Below are 19,720 nucleotides of genomic sequence, written 5' to 3' on the forward strand. Positions count from 1 at the left end.
AACTATGTTGAGTGAGCAATGAGTTAATTGCCTAATGCTGACAAATGCAACTTTTGATTTGAATAATGTATTAGTAAATGTTGGAATTAACATGAACTAAGATTAATAAATGCTATATAGGTCAATCAAACAAACTTTATTTGTATAGCCCTTTACAGCAGCCACAAGGTGTCCAAAGTGCTTCACATCAGATACAAATAACACATCATTTGAACACAATATTCGAATAGAAGTAGAGAAAATACAATGTTACAATAAGTACTGTTCAAGTAGTTAACTACTGAAAGCTTACGGCAAAGTGTTATAAAAAAAAAAAAACGATCAAAACATGCATCTAACCTGCTTTTCAGATTTTTAATATTCATTAAATTACATTTTGTATACATAATTAAAACTATAGAGTTGTTTGTAACTCAAGTTGCCTCATTTGAATTAAATCATTATTATTTGTAAACTTAAAAAAAAAAAAAAAATATATATATATATATATATATATATATATAGAGGTGTATGCGTTGAGGTTGTTAATTGCAACCGTCCACCACTCACCCCTCCCTTTCGAAGCACATAGAGAAGCTACGGCGGCTGACACAGGACAAAAATGATGTCTAAGAGAGCAGAGGGTGTAGAAACATGATGGTGGAAAATGGCGACTTCACTGTAAGAAATGGCTCATTCTAAGGTAATAAAAACATAACGGTTCTTTATACTCCACTGAAAACTTAGTTATGTATATTATATTGGATTTCTGTAAATAGAGCATAAATGCATAAATACTACACACTGCACCTTTAAACTGTTAGTACCTCATATATTTAATTGTAAATAAAACACAATTTCATTGCCATGAAAGGGTGACCTTTTATTTCATTCTTGAGTATATGTACAGCTTTATAGACATTTTAAACATTTCAAACAACAAAAAAGATTGCCCGATAGTACTGATTTGTCCACATATTCAAGTTTACACACACTAAAACTGAGGCAAAAAATAAATTAAATAAATGCACACAAGCACGCACACACACTCTCTCTCTCTCTCTCTCTCTCTCTCTCTCTCTCTCTCTGACATTGAAAGCACCTGGCTACTGCCACTGAACGTGTGTGAAATCTCTCCACGTGGAGTTATAGGGCCAGACATAGAGCAAATGTACAGTACACAGTCAAGATAAGCTACACGGAGACTAAAGGCACTGCCAGCAGGAATATGGGTGTCAGGGAGAAGCAGCCTGAGCAGACATACGAGGGCCTGCCGCTTGCTTAAGGGTGGAAGTGACGCTTCCAGTCCACCAGGACTTGTACCCATAGATCAGAATATACAGGCCGAGGCCGAGCACATGGACACAGTGATCCAACTGGAAACGTATGAGTCTAAAGTACCATCTCCACTAACATATAGGTCAATAATGATAACCCCGTGGTTCTTTGAGAGATTGTGACTTAAATGTGCTTTTAAGGGAGATGAGAAATGACATATCAGTGCCTGGAACATCAAATTGAAAGGTTTACGGTTATTCCAGACCAATATGGAATACCGCTTCAGTGCTTTAGAATGCTGTTCACAAATAATAAAACTCCCCCAGAGTCACAAACACATTCACTTCACATGCATCTCCATAATTTTGCAGACCAAAGTATGCACATAAAAAAGCAGATTATCAAAGCACAAAAAAAGAGGAAATTTGCTAAATCCATTTCATGTCCCCTATATAAAATAATATTGACTACTTTACATACTGATAGACCACTCTGTGGACTGGTGTGCAAATCACAGACATTCCTGCACTTTACATTAGCAGGAGCTCTCTCTATATTGCCTCGCAAAAGCTTTGTAATTACAACATGGGGAAGTTGTTCTGTTTTCCTTTGGTGTAATACAGATTGAGATTCTTGTGGTTTGGATCCACATAGCTTTTTAGAGTGCTGATCTAAGAGATGCCCTTTAATCTAACATGACCTTGTGTATTATGTGCTTAAAGCTGAAGTGATTCAGAAAAGCTTACCGGATAACCACAACCCACAATCCTCACATCCACCGATGCTCCCGGCACATGAAGAACCGGCGGCACACTTGAGAGACTGAGGCGATTTGTCAGTGCTGAAGGTTTCTGAAAGATATCACGGGACACCTGAACGGAAGAGGGGCCATTCAGCCATTTCACATTTCTCGAGGAGCTCAAAATATCTGCGTCTGGGCAGGTCCAACACTTTTTTTTATATATGCAGTTGTCATAGAGATGTGCAGCCATTTTGATTATTTAAATAGAAAGAGATATTTTGACTCTGTGAGGTGAAATGTTATCATTAATACAGTGCAACTGTAGTTATATTAAGAACATTTTCAGTATAAATGTTTTTTTTTTACAGTAGCATGTTATAATTGTTTATGAATTGTGTAATTTGATATATGGACAAGGTAACTATTTGCCCTCTGAAATCTTGCAGGCATCGGATTTACTATAGCTTAAGTCTCCCACTTCCTTTTGGACAGGAAGTGCTTTTTTACTTCCCTCTTTCATATAGATTTTCCCTGATAGAGGACATGCGGTAGACACAAGCAGAGAGAGACCAAAGGGAAAGTCATGCTTTAAGTAACACTTGCAGTAGCAGCAATAGCAGCAGCATATAAAAAGACACAGACGGACAGGGTCAATGTAAAATCAACGAGAGGAACCGAAACGAAAACCATTCAAATATCAAAAAGCATGACTGCCAGAAACAGACTCCTGGGCTTTCAACAGTGTGCCATTTCCAGAGAGAAGGATTACTCTTGAAGTATTAATCTTTAGGTCCAACCTCCTCTTCGTCTGAGTCATGTCTCGATCCTTTTGCCCATCTTTAAGGGTTAAAGGTCACAGAGCCATGCTGAGAGCTTGTACAAAGTCCTGAGTGGAGGTTTTGTGAGTTCGTCTGTTGGGCTACTGGTCCTCCAGGCTGGCCCGGCGTTGGCTCAGTGGGGTGAAGGAGATTCTGTGTCCTACATTACCCCGGCTTGCCCTCGACATGACATAGAGCCTGTAGCAACTTCTCCCTGTAGGCAGCATAACGCTGCTCCACCAGCCGCATGCGATCCTTCTCCTCCTTCTCCAGGATGATCAGGAAGTTCTGCAGCTCAGGGACTGAGAATGCATGCCACTGAAAAAGAGACAGAAGACTTTGTCTTAGTAAGGCCAGACACAGGAAATAATAACTAGAAAATCTGAAACAGAACTGTCCATTGAACCTATAAGTAATTTTTTTTGCATGGGTTATATACATATATATTGTTTTTTTATTTCTTTGTTTTTTATTTCTTTGTTTCAGTGACAACAAAGGATGAAAAAGGTTTTATATACACACAGAATACACTGATCAGGCTTAACATTATGATTTATGTTGGTCCCCCTGAAGCCTAAACAGCCCTGACCCATCGAGGCATAGAATCCTCTAGACCCCTGAAGGTGTGCTGTGTTATCTGACACCAAGATGTTAGTAGCAGTTATTTTAAGTCCTAAGTTGCAAGACTGGGCCTCCATGGATCGGACTTGTTTGTTCATAACATCCCACAGATGCTAGATTGGATTGAGATCTGGCCAAGTCAACACCTCAAACTCGGTGCTGTGTTCCTCAAATCATTCCTGAACCATTTTTGCTTTGCGGCAGGCCGCATTATCCTGCTGAAAAAGGCCACAGCCACCAGGGAATACTGTTTCCATGAAAGTGTGTCAAAATAAAATCCACATGGATGGGAGGACCCAAGGTTTCCCAGCAGAACATTGCCCAAAGCATCACACTGGCTCTGTCGGCTTGCCTCTTTCCCATAGTGCATCCTGGTGCCATGTGTTCCCCAGGTAAGCGATGCACACACATTTTGTCAGACCAGGCCACCTTCTTCCATTGCTCCGTGGTCCAGATCTGATGCTCCATGGTCCAGATCTGATGTTCACGTGCCCACTGTTGCCGCTTTTGATGGACAGGGGTCAGCATAGGCACCCTGCGGCTATGCAGCCCTATACGCAACAAACTGCAATGCACTGTATATTCTGACACCTTTATATAAGAACCAGCATTAACTTATTAAGCAATTTGATCTACAGTAGCTCATCTGTTTGATCAGACCACACTGGCCAGCCTTTGCTCCCCACGTGCATCAATGAGCCTTGGCCACCTATGACCCTATCGCTGGTTTACCACTGTACCTTCCCAGGTTTCCCAGCAGAACATTGCCCAAAGCATCACACTGCCCCCGCCGACTTGCCTTCTTTACTTATTGCATCCTGGTGCCATGTGTTCCCCAGGTAAGCAACACCCATTCATCCACATGATGTAAAAAGAAAACATGATTCCTCAGATCAGGCCACCTTCTTCCATTGCTCCGTGGTCCAGTTCTGATGCTCACGTGCCTTTCAGCAGAACCAGCATTAATTTCTTAAGCAATTAGAGCTAAAGTAGCTTGTCTGTTTGATCAGACCACACAGGCCAGCCTTTGCTCCCCACGTGCATTAATGAGCCTTGGCCGCCCATGACCCTGTTTCTTCCTTGGACCACTTTTGATAGACACTGACCACTGCAGACTGGGAACACCCATCAAGAGCTGCAGTTTTGGAGATGCTCTCACTCAGTTGTCTAGCAATAACAATTTGGCCCTTTTGGCACTGTCAAACTCGCTCAAATCCTTACACTTGCCCATTTTGCCAATACAGAAGTAATTTGAACTGCAATTCCTCGACTGGCCACTAGGGACAAGCTCCAGAAGGTAGCAGAATCTCATTGAGCCCCATGTTAAAATGCCCAACTTTACAGCAGAAAAGTGACAGGTGGATAGCCATTTATCCGCTGTGTGTTAGTCATTGCATCACCCCAGCTCTGCCCACATCCCACCTCTTTGCCCATTTTCTGTTATCCAGGTGAGACGCGCGTAATGATGTGCTGGCAAGATGGCAACAGCCAGCTCGAACCTACTTTACGCTTCAAAATTGCTCTTCAGGATCCTAAAGGTGACATCACAGACACTACGTCCATATTTTTTTACAGTCTATGGTTCTAACACATCAACTATGAGGACAAAATGTTCGCTTGCTGCTTAAAATATCCCACCCACTAACAGGTGCCATGATGAAGAGATAATCAGTGTTATTCACTGTCAGTGGTCATAATTATAATTATATATATATATATATATATATATATATATATATATATATATATATATATATATATATATATTATTTGAACAAAACAATTATTTCATTTTAATAATGACAGAGCAGGCAAACTATATAAAGATACAAATATTTACGAATATCATGTTATTAATAGTAAAATGTTTCATTTAATAATTGTATTATTTGATGATAATGTTTATTGTGTTGGGCAAAATAAGAGTGATTAGAAAAGCTCACCTCCACTTCACCAGTCTCATTTTCCTTGAGTACAAAAGTCAAGTTCTCGAGATCAGGCCCTGCTAACAGCCTCAAGTAGAGTGGGCAGTCGGATAATGGCAACTTCTGGAAAAGATCTGACAAACCAAACAAAAAACACTTTAGTATTCTATCCGATAGCAGTATTATACATAAAGTATATGTCATCTTCATTTGAACGCTCACCCTGGCTGTCACGACGGGTCTGGCTGTAAAGAGCAAACTTGCGTGGGTTATCCTGCACCATGAACTTCTTCAGCAGGCCCTGGATGACCTCCCTGACCGTGGTGGTACTGCTGATGTGTAGCTGCTTTACAGCATCACTGGGCAGGTAGAAGGATGTGCGGTTATCTGAACTATCAGAAGAGGAACACGTTCCTGGTAACTTCCCGTCCACAGAAAGTACAGTCACGGGCCTGCGCAACTTCAAGTGAACCTTTATGAAACCAGTGTATGTGCCATCTGAGCTCTAAAGGATGACAAAACAACTTCAGTCAGGTCATTTCTCACACTAAAATTCTCACATTACAAAACTGTGAGCGCAAAACGCTTTGTTGACTAATCAATACTCACTAATTTCATTCCATTCTCCGTCACTTTAGAGTTGTAGTCATCTATTTTTGCTTTAATTTCTTCTTCTGTGAGGGATGTTGGCTTGTCTTCCTCTTCCTCTTTTGTGACATTCTAAAGCCAAGATAAAAATAGTGAGAGCAAGTTTAATGGGGAATTTCTATATCAAACACAGTAGAGGCCTTGTAAGGTATGCTCTGTGGTAGTAGAAAAGGTCATCAATGTCAACTACATAAGAGCTGACGTTGTCTTGAGTAGATCGAGACATTATGAGCATGTGCCATGACGTACAGATGGATTGACGTAGAGGTACCGCATTCATTGCAATCTCAACTAGTTCATTTTTTTTGTTAACTTTGTTTGGCTAAAAAAAAGAGTACTTCTGAAGAAGTATTTTTTTCTTCTTTTTTTGTATTGACAGCTGGTATTGAATGTAGAGAAAGCAAAACATATCTAAGGAAGGAATAGAAGATTACAGCTGAGATTAGTGACACGATCAAGATAACCAGTTAACTGCCCTTCACAAAAAGCTATTATGTGATATATGGCGCTTACATGACAAAGAAACTGCCTTCTGCTGATTCTGTATTGAGCGAAACATTGGAGGATGCGGGATTCTCTACACAATGTTGAAATAAATATAATGGATCTAATGAATCTAATATCCTTAACTTGTAATATTAAATGAGGTTTGTGGCTTTTAGGACCCCTAAATGTTGACAAAATTAACATTTAGTGCTTGTACCGTATATTAAAAATGAACAGTATTTCCAGAAAACATTTACAAAAAATATTGACTTGCGTAACATTATACAGGTTTTTTTGCCCATTCAGATATTCTTTCAAGCTGTATCAGTAAAACTAAAACACACATCAGCTGCTAATTCTTATTTAACATTCTCGCTGAATAAAATTATTATTTTCGCAAACAATTGAACAGTGTATAATGTAGTTTACAATGTACAAAAACAATAGTTTACAGAGGCATTATAACTGTGTTGACATTTATAAGACTGAACATTACAAATAATTTTATTGATCAAACTCCAGAGGGCAATGTCACTCACTGTGTGTTCCTACAAGACACCAGTCTCTCTCTCTCTCTCTCTCTCTCTCTCTCTCTCTCTCTCTCTCTCTCTCTCTCTCTCTCTCTCTCTCTCTCTCTCTCTCTCTCTCTCTCTCTCTCTCTCTCTCTCTCTCTCTCTCTCTCTCTCTCTCTCTCTCTCTCTCTCTCTCTCTCTCTCTCTCTCTCTCTCTCTCTCTCTCTCTCTCTCTCTCTCTCTCTCTCTCGTGTGTGTGTGTGTACAGGATGACAGTTACTGTTTAAATGTCTCTTGAGACTTCTTTAAAAAAATCCAGGTTGATTGAGACAGGACTAAAGTCTATACAAAGACAATTTTGGCCTCTGAGGAGCATTTTACCAATCCATAACAATCTATCAATGAATAACAAGGAAAAACAACTTTCATATAAAGTTCTTGTGCGGTCAAATTCCAAAGAATGTGCTATTTCTTCCTCTTTTTTAATTATTTAATAAAAACGGTTTACTTTGATAATAATTTAAAAAAAATATTAATACTTAATCAGCATATTAGAATGATTTCTGAAGGATCATGTGACACTGAAGACTGGAGTAATGATGCTTTGCCATCACAGGAATAAATTCATTGTAAAATGGTTTCAAATAGAAAAGTTGTTTTAAATTTTAAGCCCTTGGTCACTGCACTGATATGACAAACCCTTGGAAATAATGCAAAAGGAATGATGACAAAGCATGTGACCTGGCTAAATACTCCATCTTTTCCAGTGACAGAAAGAAATGGTCCTCATCAAGGGGCTTTCTAGGGGGAGTTACATCCAGTGCAGTTGCTGAGCAAGCCTTAGCAACAAAGATTCTGACCGAGGTATTTTTAGCTACTGGCATGTATCCCCGTAATACACGCAAAGTGAGTTTCTCTCCGCTTTTTCTGGGACGAAAGAATAAGAATGAAAAAAGCAAGATCATTTATTCATGGAGATCCCTGGGGCATCAGCAAGGGAGCTCTCTGTCTCATTGAGCAGAAAGAGACTCACTCATACACACATGAGCACACAAATATTAAGCCTGAGCATAGAGGAAGAAGAATTTAGCAAACAAATTAACTTCTGCCCGGCCCACACACTGCCAGGCATGGACCATTTTAATTGGCGGAAAAGTTCAGAAATCTTCTCAAATGAGACGGAAGCAAGACATCTTGTTATGAAAGACGAAATCTACAGACAGGAAATGTGCAATACAGCTGCACTTGTGTTGTTGCGTCTTGTGGTATGTGGTGGTACGAAAGAAACACGTTGACAAACCAAGCGACACAATATCTTTGGTGAGGGGAACATTGCATTTACATTTACAAAGTAGCTAATATAGCTATTTTGGTCATATTTATTTTATTAATTTATTTGTTATTATATACTGTAAATCACAATGTTTATGTATTCCATCACATGTTCTTTTCTCAATATTTCAGCCATTGTTGCCAATTAGTATCAAAATGATAAATACAAAAATTAAAATACAGTGAAATTTACTTAAAAATAGCATGTTTGTTCACCTAGTTTGTATTGCTAAAGGAATAATTATTACTTTAATGTATATGCAAAAAAAAAAAAATAAAAAAAAAAAAATCAAGGATTGCAGTGACCATTTTGTGACATATACAGTTTGTTTGGAATTGATTCATTGAAATTCAGTCTTTACTGGTTCATGGAAATGAAACTAATTTGTTAAGTCTAAATTACTTTACTACTTTTACTTTTAAATCAGAGACGCAATTAAAACATCTGTTTTAACACTCACATATACTTGCGATTTATGAGACGAGGAAGGATCATAAATCTCAAAACATAAAAGAAAAAACCCTCTATCTCTGTCTAGCTATTAGAGCCACTGTGACATCCTAGTCAGAGATTTGTGAGGAGAAGCTTTCAGAATGAACCTTTGCTATTGCTTATGCTATTTACATCACACCCACTTTACCTATAGGTCAATCAACCAGAAAGTCCAGTCCCAAATTTACATAGAAAAATACTTCCGCTTTAAGCATATTTTATATATGAAATATTTTATACACAAGATATTTTACCTTCATATATAAAGTATTTTCTGTGTGCTAAATATTATCATTGTGGGGTGAAATATGATCACATCAGCTAAATCAGCCAAATCTATCAATGTCAACAACCAAAAACACAATTTAGATTTTTGTGGCATCCTTATTCTTCTCCCACTGACTTGAATCCCTTGGTGCACAGAACCAAAATCTCTCAGGAATTCCTGTATTTGTGACCAGAGGACTGTAAGCTGCTAAATATATCTTCCTCCCTCCCTTCCTCACATCCAAAGCAGAGAAAGTGGCCTTTTTGAACAATGGGGCAACACAATGGAGACCAGTTTGAATGTTCGTTCTGCTCCTGATGGTTTTATTCAGACATATTGGTGTGTTTGACCGCACATGCATCTGCACAACATCCAAGAGAAATCCGAGCCTGGCCACCATCATTCTGAGTGAAGGTATATGAATGAGCTTTGATCTTCTCTTGAAACAATGGGGAGGGAAGAATCCTTAAAAATTAGAGAGTGAAAAAGTGTGCCTGTGGGTGTATTCATTTGTCTGGCTATCACCAGACCAAGCTCAGTCTCTTAAGATTGAACATTGGTCTGGGGAGTCTGCTCTGTATTTTCTGCTGCACAAGAGGCGTGATCAATGGGCATAATTCAAATGACTCTGTATACAATTGGATAGTTCGTCAACCAAACAGACCACGAGAGGCGTGATCAATGGCATCGATCCACTGCTTCTCTATCCCTAATTGTGTTAAACCCGCCAATAGCGTGCCAGGTGGATAAGCCAGTCTGTGATTGGTTCCTGCAAATGTGTAACAGAAGCAGGATAAATGAATGTACAGGTTTCCAGACTGAGCTGCAGGGCAAAATCTAATTGCTGACAGATCAGGCTGGGTTTACCTAGTCTATGTATTCATGGTTTCTGCTGGAGAAAGTGTGTACGAGTGTATGTGACCGTGAGCACTCATAAGTGTGGGAGTTGTAATTGGAATAAAGGGCATCATAAGCGTGGGTGGGTAATGTGTGGGATTTCTCCTGTCGATTCACTCAGCTAACAGTATCTGCTGTCATTTCAAGAGCTGACCCATATCTGAGCTACACCTGCACAAGTAAACCACTTCCCTGACCTCATCACTAAAGTTAAAAGATAAACCCTGATCAGTTAGCTTGTACAATTCATCAATTTGCTTGTTTTTAAAAAGGATCTATGTTATAAACGCCTTCAGTTACAGACAAATCAATTCCCTCTAGGTTTTCGACAGCACCAAAAGAATCACACCAAGTCAGATTTTAGCAGTGAGTGAGCAGGTGACATCAAATGCGACCCGGATATCCTGTTAATGCATGAAAAGCGTTGTGCCGCAGACTACATATCTTTCTAAAATGGTCCTCGTGGTGAACCAAAAATGTCTGGAAAAAATATTATTTTGTGAAACAAACCAAAATGTCAGTAAGTGAAAATATATGTGTCAGAAGTTTTTAAAGAAGTCTCTTATGCTCCCTAATGTTGCATTTATTTAATCAAAAATACAGTCAACTTATTACATTCTACAATATCTGTTTTACATTTTAATATATTTAATTATAATATTATTCAGCATAATATAAATATATAATGCATATAAAATATAAAAGTCCATTAATATTTAGTTAGTTTTTACTTTGTGAAACAGGGTTAGGAAACAACAGTTACGCTTACTTATAGCAATTAAGCCGATAAAACCAACCTAACCTGTATAAAGACATGTGAAGCACGTATGGACAATACGCTTTCCACTACTGAAGAATGACTTTCATTGTGAAATGCTCCAGGCCTTTCATTAAATCAAAAATGCGAGTTAAACAAACTCATGACGGCCCAAGTGGAGGGTGTTACCATGTACATCAAAGGTGCCTTGGGGCACGACCTGAGCAAATATCAACTTACAGAGCCTACATGTCACGAGAGAAAAGGGTACGGCTGTAAATGCTATCAGAGTGTCATCTCAAAGTCATCACTGCATGTAAAGCAGGTGTCCTTAAGAGCAGCACACGGCTACTCAGACTGATTAGGGAACACAATGCCCTTAGTGTCAGTTTCAGGCAACATGCAAGTCATCTACGTCTGCACCAGGTGAATGGCCTCAAAACGAATAATCTAATTCTGTTGGATGCTCCACGTTCTGGTTATCAGCGTGAGAATTGTACTAACACAAAATACAGGAAGTGAGAGTTGCAAGTGGTAGCCGACATCAGTTCAAGGGAAGCCTGATGCTCAACTGAAGTCTCTTTACACAATGTTAGTGGCTGCTAATGCATTGCTAATGTACTTTAATGCACTGGTTTCAGCTGCAGTAAAATCAGTCATAGTCAGACATGTAAGCAATCAGGAGACTATATATAGAAAGATAAAGGCTCCTCCTGCACATGGTCGCATGCATTTATATGGGTTTTTAACAGCTACAGCTGGTTATTTTGGCTTTTTCTATATAGTATATGTGTGTTGTCTTAGCATGCTTTGCCAAAGGACAGCAATTGTGAGTACATTATATATATATAATATATATATATATATATATATATATATATATATATATATATATATATATATATATATATATATATATATATATATATATATATAAATAATATACACACACGCATATATTGCAAATTGAATAAGAAAAACATACATGAATATTTTATGTTTTAAATAAAATATTACAAATTTAATAAATAAAATACATTTATATTCTATAATATTCCTTTCACGTTTGTTAAGCTTGAGTAATCCATTTACGTTGTATTACTAGAACAGTAATCTGAATGCCTATCCCAAGTCCTTCGGTTAATAGGTGCGAGAATGCATTTGTAAGCATGCTTTCAAAGATTTATATGCTTCGAATTGATCTTTCTTGTCTCTCTATTTCTCCCGTTTCTGCCGCAGTGTAGGAATGATGCCTTGCGATCTGCTCCCTCCCACACGTTGCATATGTGTACTCATTCCCCCTCTCTCTCTCTCTCATTACTGGGTCAAGTGTGCAGTAGATCTCCCCTCCGTCTCTGCAGCCTTGCACAAATGCAAAGCCCATCCTCTACATGCCTGAATAAACCGCCTAGATCATCAGAGCCTACAACACCAGTAAACATGTGCTATGGTATCAATCCACACATGCACATACAAATTCCCTTGCTAATGATGGTCTTAATTATCTATGCATTGTGCTTGGGTTTGATTGGATGCATCATTTCCACATTGCATCACTATAGGAGTTTGATTTATTTGATTTTAAACAGCCATTAATTTAAGCAGCTATTATAATGTTAAGAGGTTTATAAAGGAGGAAGCTAGACTCATACTGTTGTAGATATAGTAGAAGTAGAGAGACATTTGGCAAAATGGAACCACAGCTGCAACATCCACCAGATTTGAGCCACAGCAAAACCCTGAGAAAACGGATTGATATTTGCATGACTTTCCCTTTTCAAATGTTAACGTCTCCCTGGCTGCCCTTGAAGAGCAAGCTGTATAATTTTTGCTCCCTTCACTCATAGCTCTAAAGCTTCTCACTCATAGCTTCTCTCATAGGTCTAAAAATAACAGAAAAATAAGTTTTCCTCATGCAGAGATGTTTTTTCTTAAGTTCCAATAGTTATATATAGAATAGTTATCGAACACAGAATAGGCAGCATCATGGCAATATTACTCAGTGCACTTGGTTTAAAAGCCTTCAGTCTACTTTAACACAGCAAAGTAAATAGGAAATGTGTTATTGATCCATAAAGCCATATTAATCCCATAACTCACAAGAAGAATGTGCAGACTAAAGTAAGAACGTAAGCTAATCTCCCATTTATCCATCCCTGGTGTTCTTCTAAGAGATGCTAAGAAGAATTAGGACAGGTTAACTTCACCTTCTGTGTGCTTATAACTGCCTATTCAAACTGCACTTATTTTTGTTCGGTAAAAGGAAAACAATGTACAAATTGTTTTATGATCAAAAATAATAGCCAATTGAGATCTTATCTCAGTCTGGGATATAAATCCCAACGTCTGTCACCCAATAGCTGAGATTACAAGTAACGCCCTGCACCTAGCAACACAATACACAAACAATCTACCATATCAACCCTGCTGGAAACATTAGGTTACACTAGCATGAACTTTAATGTTGTGGCTAGATTGGTTTACACTGGTGGTCTAGAGAACAAAAAATCTTCCAGGAAGACGCTGACCAAAAAAATCTGGCAGTTTAAGCAGCTTGGTATAAGGACACCAGTACACCTGCATTCTACACTGTGTAGCATTCTCAGCACAACTAACAATAGAATTCAAAAGTATGGCATCAGTAAAAAAAAGTAAAAAAGACATTAATAATGACAAATTTTCATATTTCTATTTCAAATAAATACTGTTCTTTTGAACCTTCTATTCATCAAAGAATCCTGGGGGGGAAAGTACATTTTTTAAAAATGTCCTGAGCACCAAATCAGTCAGCGTAAACCCTCTTCTGGCATTAAAAAACTACTGTCAGACATGCAGTAAAAAAAATGCACTGAAAAGGCATGGGCGGTTAATTTTTCAGCTGACTATATTGCATATGCATTTGTAGGAGTTTCCCTATCATACACAAAAGTTATGGGAGGTGAGTATATTTAAAAGGTGATTTACTAAGGTTTGTTCTAGTCCGGCTGTGTCTGCGTTCATTCATTTGCACTGAAATGTCCACTCCCACTTGGACATTTATTGCTTTGCACTCTCATGCTAATTTGCCCTGTTTAGTAAATCTGGCCCTTAAAGGGATCGTTCACCCAAAAATGAAAATTTGATGTTTATCTGCTTACCCCATGGGCATCCAATATGTAGGTATGTTTGTTTCTTCAGTAGAACACAAATTAAGGTTTTTAAATCCAACCGTTGCTCGTATAATGCATGTCAATGGGGTCTAATTCTAAGCAGATAAACATCACATTTTCATTTTTGGGTGAACCATCTCTTTAATTCGAAAAACATTACAAAATCTTACTAACCCTAAACTTTTGAACAGACTAACAAACCTAATAAAATAATAAAAAACAAACAATGTAAACTGTGCCCATTGAATGCCCTCAACTAGTAGCTCACATTGTGTCCAGACAGTGAAGAGAACTGGATGAATAATTCACATCCTGAGGAGCTCTTTCCAAACCTAATGCTGCAGAGAGTGATGTAAGACTAGTTAGCCCAGGTATGGGAGTTAAGTTTGAAGTGTTTTAGGCCATGAAATATTATTTCCACTTCTGTGCCGTACACAATACAGCTGCACTCTCAAAAAAAAGGTACAAATGCTGTCAATGGGGTGGTACACTCTTATTCCTTTTAGGTACTAATATACACCTTTAAGGTACCAATATGCACCCTTTAGGTACAAAAGTGTACCTTTTGAAAAGGTACCACCCCAGTGACTGCTTTCGTACCTTTTTTCCTGTTAGTGTGCATTTGCAAGCTAAAGTCGCAGACACACTAGACTTTTGAGCATGCGTAATCTCTTGGAACAGTGCAACGGTCATGTCACGATGTCAAGCTCTGCAGCGTCTTTTTTTAAAAACAAATTCAACATATAACAAATAATAATACATTTGAAATGTAAAATGATACAAGCAACAACACTTTCCTGCAATGTTGCAATTTTAAATGTATGTTGTTTAATTCAGCTCCGAGGTCACGCTGTGACATATCGATCTTCTATAGGTTACATGGCTTTATGCGATACGAATTTGCAGGTTAGAGTTCCCCAAACCTGAAGTTTGGGACACAGCGAAATGTGAAACGTCTGCGCATGAGCTTGCGTTTCCGCTCTCCCGCGTTCGCATGCGTATGAATGGAAGTCAGTAGAATTAAAAGAATAGTGTGACCACCCCTTAACTCATGAGACCCAATTTACAACCTGATTGACTTATCACTAAACGACTGCACCTCAAGTCTAAGATAGGGAGGTATATTGTAACAGGAAGTCAGCGTAAAAGCTGTGGGGTCTTGTAAAATAACAAATTCTCTGATTCAGGGAAGGATAGGCCTTTCTGGCACAATCAGCAGTCATTTCCTTCCCCTCACAGCATTAGAGAGCTTTGAGGGTGTGAGAGTGCACTCTATGTACACTGCCATGTTTTAAAGAGTCTATAATGAAGGTCAAGATATGCAGCTAATGAGATAAAGTAAAGGCAATTTGCATTCATGTTTTCGGTGGATGGTATTAATGCAAATACAAGAACATTACAGTAAACGAAACTTAAATAACCTAAACACATTCAGAACTTCAGCTTTATTGTGAAATACTTATTAAATTAGTGTGAAACAGACCCTTAAAATGGTTGTTTTTAATCGTCTATAACATCATCTTTAAGCTCTTTTTATCACTGTAAGTTTGATTAACCTAACACAGTTCAATCTCTACCTACTAACCCCCTTTGACAGTCACCCTAACAGACGCTTTAATCCAAAGCAATTTACTGTACAGGGCATTCAAGGTATAACATTTTTTTTTATCTATCCATGCATTCCCTGGGAATCAAACTCATGGCCTTGACGTTGCTAGTGCAATGCTCTCCCAGAAATTGTAGCCTTCATTTTATCTGCTCATTTCAAGATTGGTAAACACAGTGTCTAAATTATGACTTTAGTTAGAGAGTCAAAATGGCTGCTATAAATATCATATTAATTGAAAGGAATAGCAATGGATACGAGACTCCTTAAGAGACTCTTAATTTGAATACTGTGGCGATTTTTATATATATATATATATATATATATGTGTGTGTGTGTGTGTGTGTGTGTGTGTGTGTGTGTGACGACTGTATTAATCTACAGCCCGTCTTATTTAACTTTAAGAACCTCAACAGTGTTGAGCAAAATGCAAGAAAACCCAAAACAGTAACAAGTTATGACAGGGTATGTTGTCACTCAAAACATATCAGGTCATAAACCTGTTTTTGGATGCATCCGAAACACCTTCCTTACAATTCAACATGCAAGAAAAATGCATTCACTTCCGTGTACACACTTACATGCAAAACTTCTCATTTTCTGTATTAGGTTCAAATACGCTCGGCCAATCTTCACAATCCCATTAGCCTCGCGTCCATACACTACCTTGACTACGTGCTTAGTCTGTGGCTGCCTGAAGAAGGAGGTCTTGGCGGTGAAGAAGGTGAAGTCCTCGCTCTCCTCGTCCAGGCTGCAGTACCCACTGCTCATGCTATTGCTGCCGGTCATTTGCAGGGATGGATCCAGTTTGGGGGACTCCCTACGCGGGTCTTCGGGGGACCAAACGCACCATTCCAGGCTCCAGGGGTGGGAAGGGTAGGATAGGCTGGGAGCGGGGGACCACAGGTTCAGGTGAAGGGCCAGATCTCCACGTGCCACTGGAAACGAGCACTGAAACTTGCAGGCTGACGATCAGCAAACGTTGTGGCCGGTATCTGATGTCCAGTTCCTGTTTCCACAGGTCACAAACAAGCAGTTGTAGAGAAGTAGCTTCTCCTGCTCTTTTCAGCTGACAGCTTGGTGCTTTAAACCCACGACACGCGTTTGAGATGAGAAAATTAGCCCAGGGTGGAAGAAAGCATGTCACTGCACACAGATTGCTTGCATTGGCATCCACTAACTCACATACAGTCACACAGTCTTGAGGTAAACAGGCTCTTGAGCATTAAAGATGTGAAAACCTTGCACGGACATTGTGTTGAATATCCCTTCAGCCGGCTGAGGTGAATGCAGAAGTCTCCGGTCCACAGTGAGGCTGCGACAGCTGCTAGAAAGACGGCAGAAAATCAACCTGCCTCACAGTGACTGAGTGAGCTGAGAACTGACGTACTGCACCTCCCTCCCTTCCTCCTTCTCTCACACCAACGCGCACGCTCTCTCTCGCTCTCTCTCTCTCTCTCTCTCTCTCTCTCTCTTTCACTCGCTCTACCATCTGTGGCTGGAGTCTGTTATCTGCCTACAAGCTTACGCAAACACCCTCCTTTTTTCCCCTCCCTCCTCCACTATCGCTCTTCCTGCATGCAACTGCTTTTTGCTCAACTCAAGACATTTCCCACTGAAGAGAAAGAGAGAAAAAGCATAAAAGAAAGAGAAAAATATACCGGAAGAGCGACAGCCTCTAAAAGACCACATGCAGAGAGCTATTTTACATAGTACCTGATATGCAAAATAATGGCAGGCAGTATGAATCCAGAGTATTGTTAAAAGGCACTGTGAAATTAATACAGGGAGGACTGAAAATAACCTTCATATTTTCTTCTATTTGGAAAAAGAAGTGGCCAATTTATTATAAGCTGGACATTGTTGCAAAATAAAGGTGATTGGGTGGTATATTTTTCAATAACTGGCGACTGACTGTATATTAGCTCACTGTATTTCCATCTATTTACTTATTTGAGTTTAAATTAATTGACAATGTGAGGAAAAATGAGACCAGTAAGCAATTGGCTGTCAATTAAACGGTCAATTATACATTTTAATCCTCATTAAAAAAATATCTCAATGCAGGAGGACCAATCAAAATCTCGTATTCCAAATAAATTATAAATATTTGGTAGGCTATAAATACATACACTATTCTTTTTTATATGTAAAAAATATCTGAATGAATTAATGTCTCTTTCTCTTTATGCCGTATTTAATTTCTGCTTTAGCTTCTGTCTTTTATTTCTGAACTAGTTTAGCATACAGTACCAGTCAAAAGTTTGGAAACATTAAGATTTTGTATGTTCTTTTTATCTGTCTATTCATCAATGAATCCAGACAAAATGTATCATGGTTTCCACACAAAAATTAAGCATGCAAAAACGCTTTTCAACATAAAATAAGAACCGTTTTTAATAATTGAGCACAAATAATATTTGAACACAAAATCGCATTTAACTATGATTTCAGAAGCATCATGTGACATTGAAGACTGGAGTAGTGATGCTGAAAATTCAGCTTTACGTCACAGAAATAAATTACATTTTCAATCACATTAAAACAGAAAACAGCTAAAGTGTAATAATATTTCACAATATTACGTTGTTTTTTAATTTAAATCAAATAAATACAGCCTTAGTGAACAGAAGAGACATTTAAAAACCAAATGTTTCCAAATTTATGACCGGTTTTGCATATAAAATGTGCTTTTGTATACTGTAAACTGTTGATTATAAATGATAAATAACTTGTGATGTTCCTCATTAGTCGCTTTGGATAAAAGGGACTTTTACATGAATAAATGTAAATGTAAGTGTTCGAGAAACCCTTTAAAAGCCACAGGTAGAATTCAAAGGCCATAACATCATTACTGTTGCACATTCTATTAATAATTCATTACACGTAATGTCCCACTGCCTTTCCACTGCATGAACCATCTACCATTAACAGAAGTACAATGAGAGAAATCTCTTGTAGTGCTTTTTACAGGAAACCTTTAACTCTTCCCCCGCCAGAGTAGTATTTTTATGTTGCCAGCCGTGGCAGCTTTCCCCCCTCCCTACCCCATTACAAACAATAATAAATATATTCACAAATCTTTCATGGCCCCCAGAATATTTTGTTGTATGAATATGAACAGAGTCTCTTCTTTTAAACAAATATTAATAGATAGTTTTCCTAATGGACAGGAGAAGTATCTAATAGACACAAATTAAAGCTAAAAACACCAACACTGCAGGCTCCAAATCAACATGAATCCTTAGAAGAGTGTCACAACATTAAATGTACACATGTTCCACTGGAACTCAAAATTACAGTTACATCTGATCCCTTCTTGCACCCATCAGGGCTGTTGGGCTTAACCTTTGACCCTGACCTTGAGGGCATTAGACACAAAGTCCAGCTGGAGCACCAGAATATGTTACATTCGTGATAAGGAGGAGGACATAAAATCACTGAATACATCAGCTCAACTAGGGATGGGCCACAACTAATCAATGGAATGGTAAACTAGTTGTTACACCACTAACCAGGTTGACTACTTTAACAGTATATTTTAGCAGCAGTCATTCTCAATTGTAAAACCCTCCTAGAAAAGTTGGGTCTTTAAAATAATTTCCTTTAAAACATGGCCACTATATTTATGTTGTAATTTTCTTCTTTGGTGTCTGATGGGAGTGAACCCAAAATCAGGCTATGGTAATTATACAGGTCTTCCTTAACTAAATAGTTCACTCAAAACCAAAATTCTTTGTCTGGCCATCACCAGACCAAGCTCAATTTAAAATTGAACACTGGTCTGGGCTGGGGAATCTGCTCTGTATTTTCTACTGCACAAGAGGTGGGATCAATGAGCATTATTTAAATGACTCTCTATTGGATAGTCCTTCAACCAAATCAGACCACAAGAGGCGTGATCAACAGGCAACGACACATCATTTCTCTATCCGTCAACGTGTTAAACCCGCCAATAGCGCCAGGTGGATAAGCCAGTCTGTGATTGGTTCCCACAAAAGTGTAACAGAAGCGTTAGAAATGAATGTACAGGTTTCCAGACTGAGTTGCCGGGCGAAATCAAATCGCCGGCAGATTAGGTTGGGTGTCATTCCAAACTTTAAGACCTTCTTTCTTACGTGGAACACAAAAGTAGGTATTTTGAAAAATGTTTCAATGTCCATAAAATTAATGTCAGTGGAGTCAAATATTGTTTGTACCCCAACGCTA

General features: G+C 38.6%; 1 protein-coding gene across 3 annotated transcripts in view; it reads right to left on the reverse strand.

Annotated features, from left to right (window-relative positions):
- Positions 1-849: 849 nt before the first annotated feature.
- rassf5 (Ras association domain family member 5) overlaps positions 850-19,720 on the reverse strand; it is a 45,451-nt gene continuing 26,580 nt past the window's right edge. For 2 of the 3 annotated variants that reach the window (XM_067430935.1, XM_067430937.1), the window contains exons 3-6: positions 5,973-6,083; positions 5,586-5,868; positions 5,382-5,497; positions 850-3,135 (exon numbers count right to left, since the gene is read on the reverse strand). In XM_067430935.1, coding sequence (XP_067287036.1) covers positions 2,983-3,135; positions 5,382-5,497; positions 5,586-5,868; positions 5,973-6,083 — 663 coding nt within the window. In that variant the 3' untranslated portion in view covers positions 850-2,982. Of the gene's footprint in view, positions 3,136-5,381; positions 5,498-5,585; positions 5,869-5,972; positions 6,084-16,177; positions 16,918-19,720 lie in introns of those variants that run through there. The other variant, XM_067430936.1, reaches the window with a different exon arrangement.

This window comes from Pseudorasbora parva, chromosome 22, assembly GCF_024679245.1.
Source record: "Pseudorasbora parva isolate DD20220531a chromosome 22, ASM2467924v1, whole genome shotgun sequence".
NCBI classification, from domain to species: domain Eukaryota; kingdom Metazoa; phylum Chordata; class Actinopteri; order Cypriniformes; family Gobionidae; genus Pseudorasbora; species Pseudorasbora parva.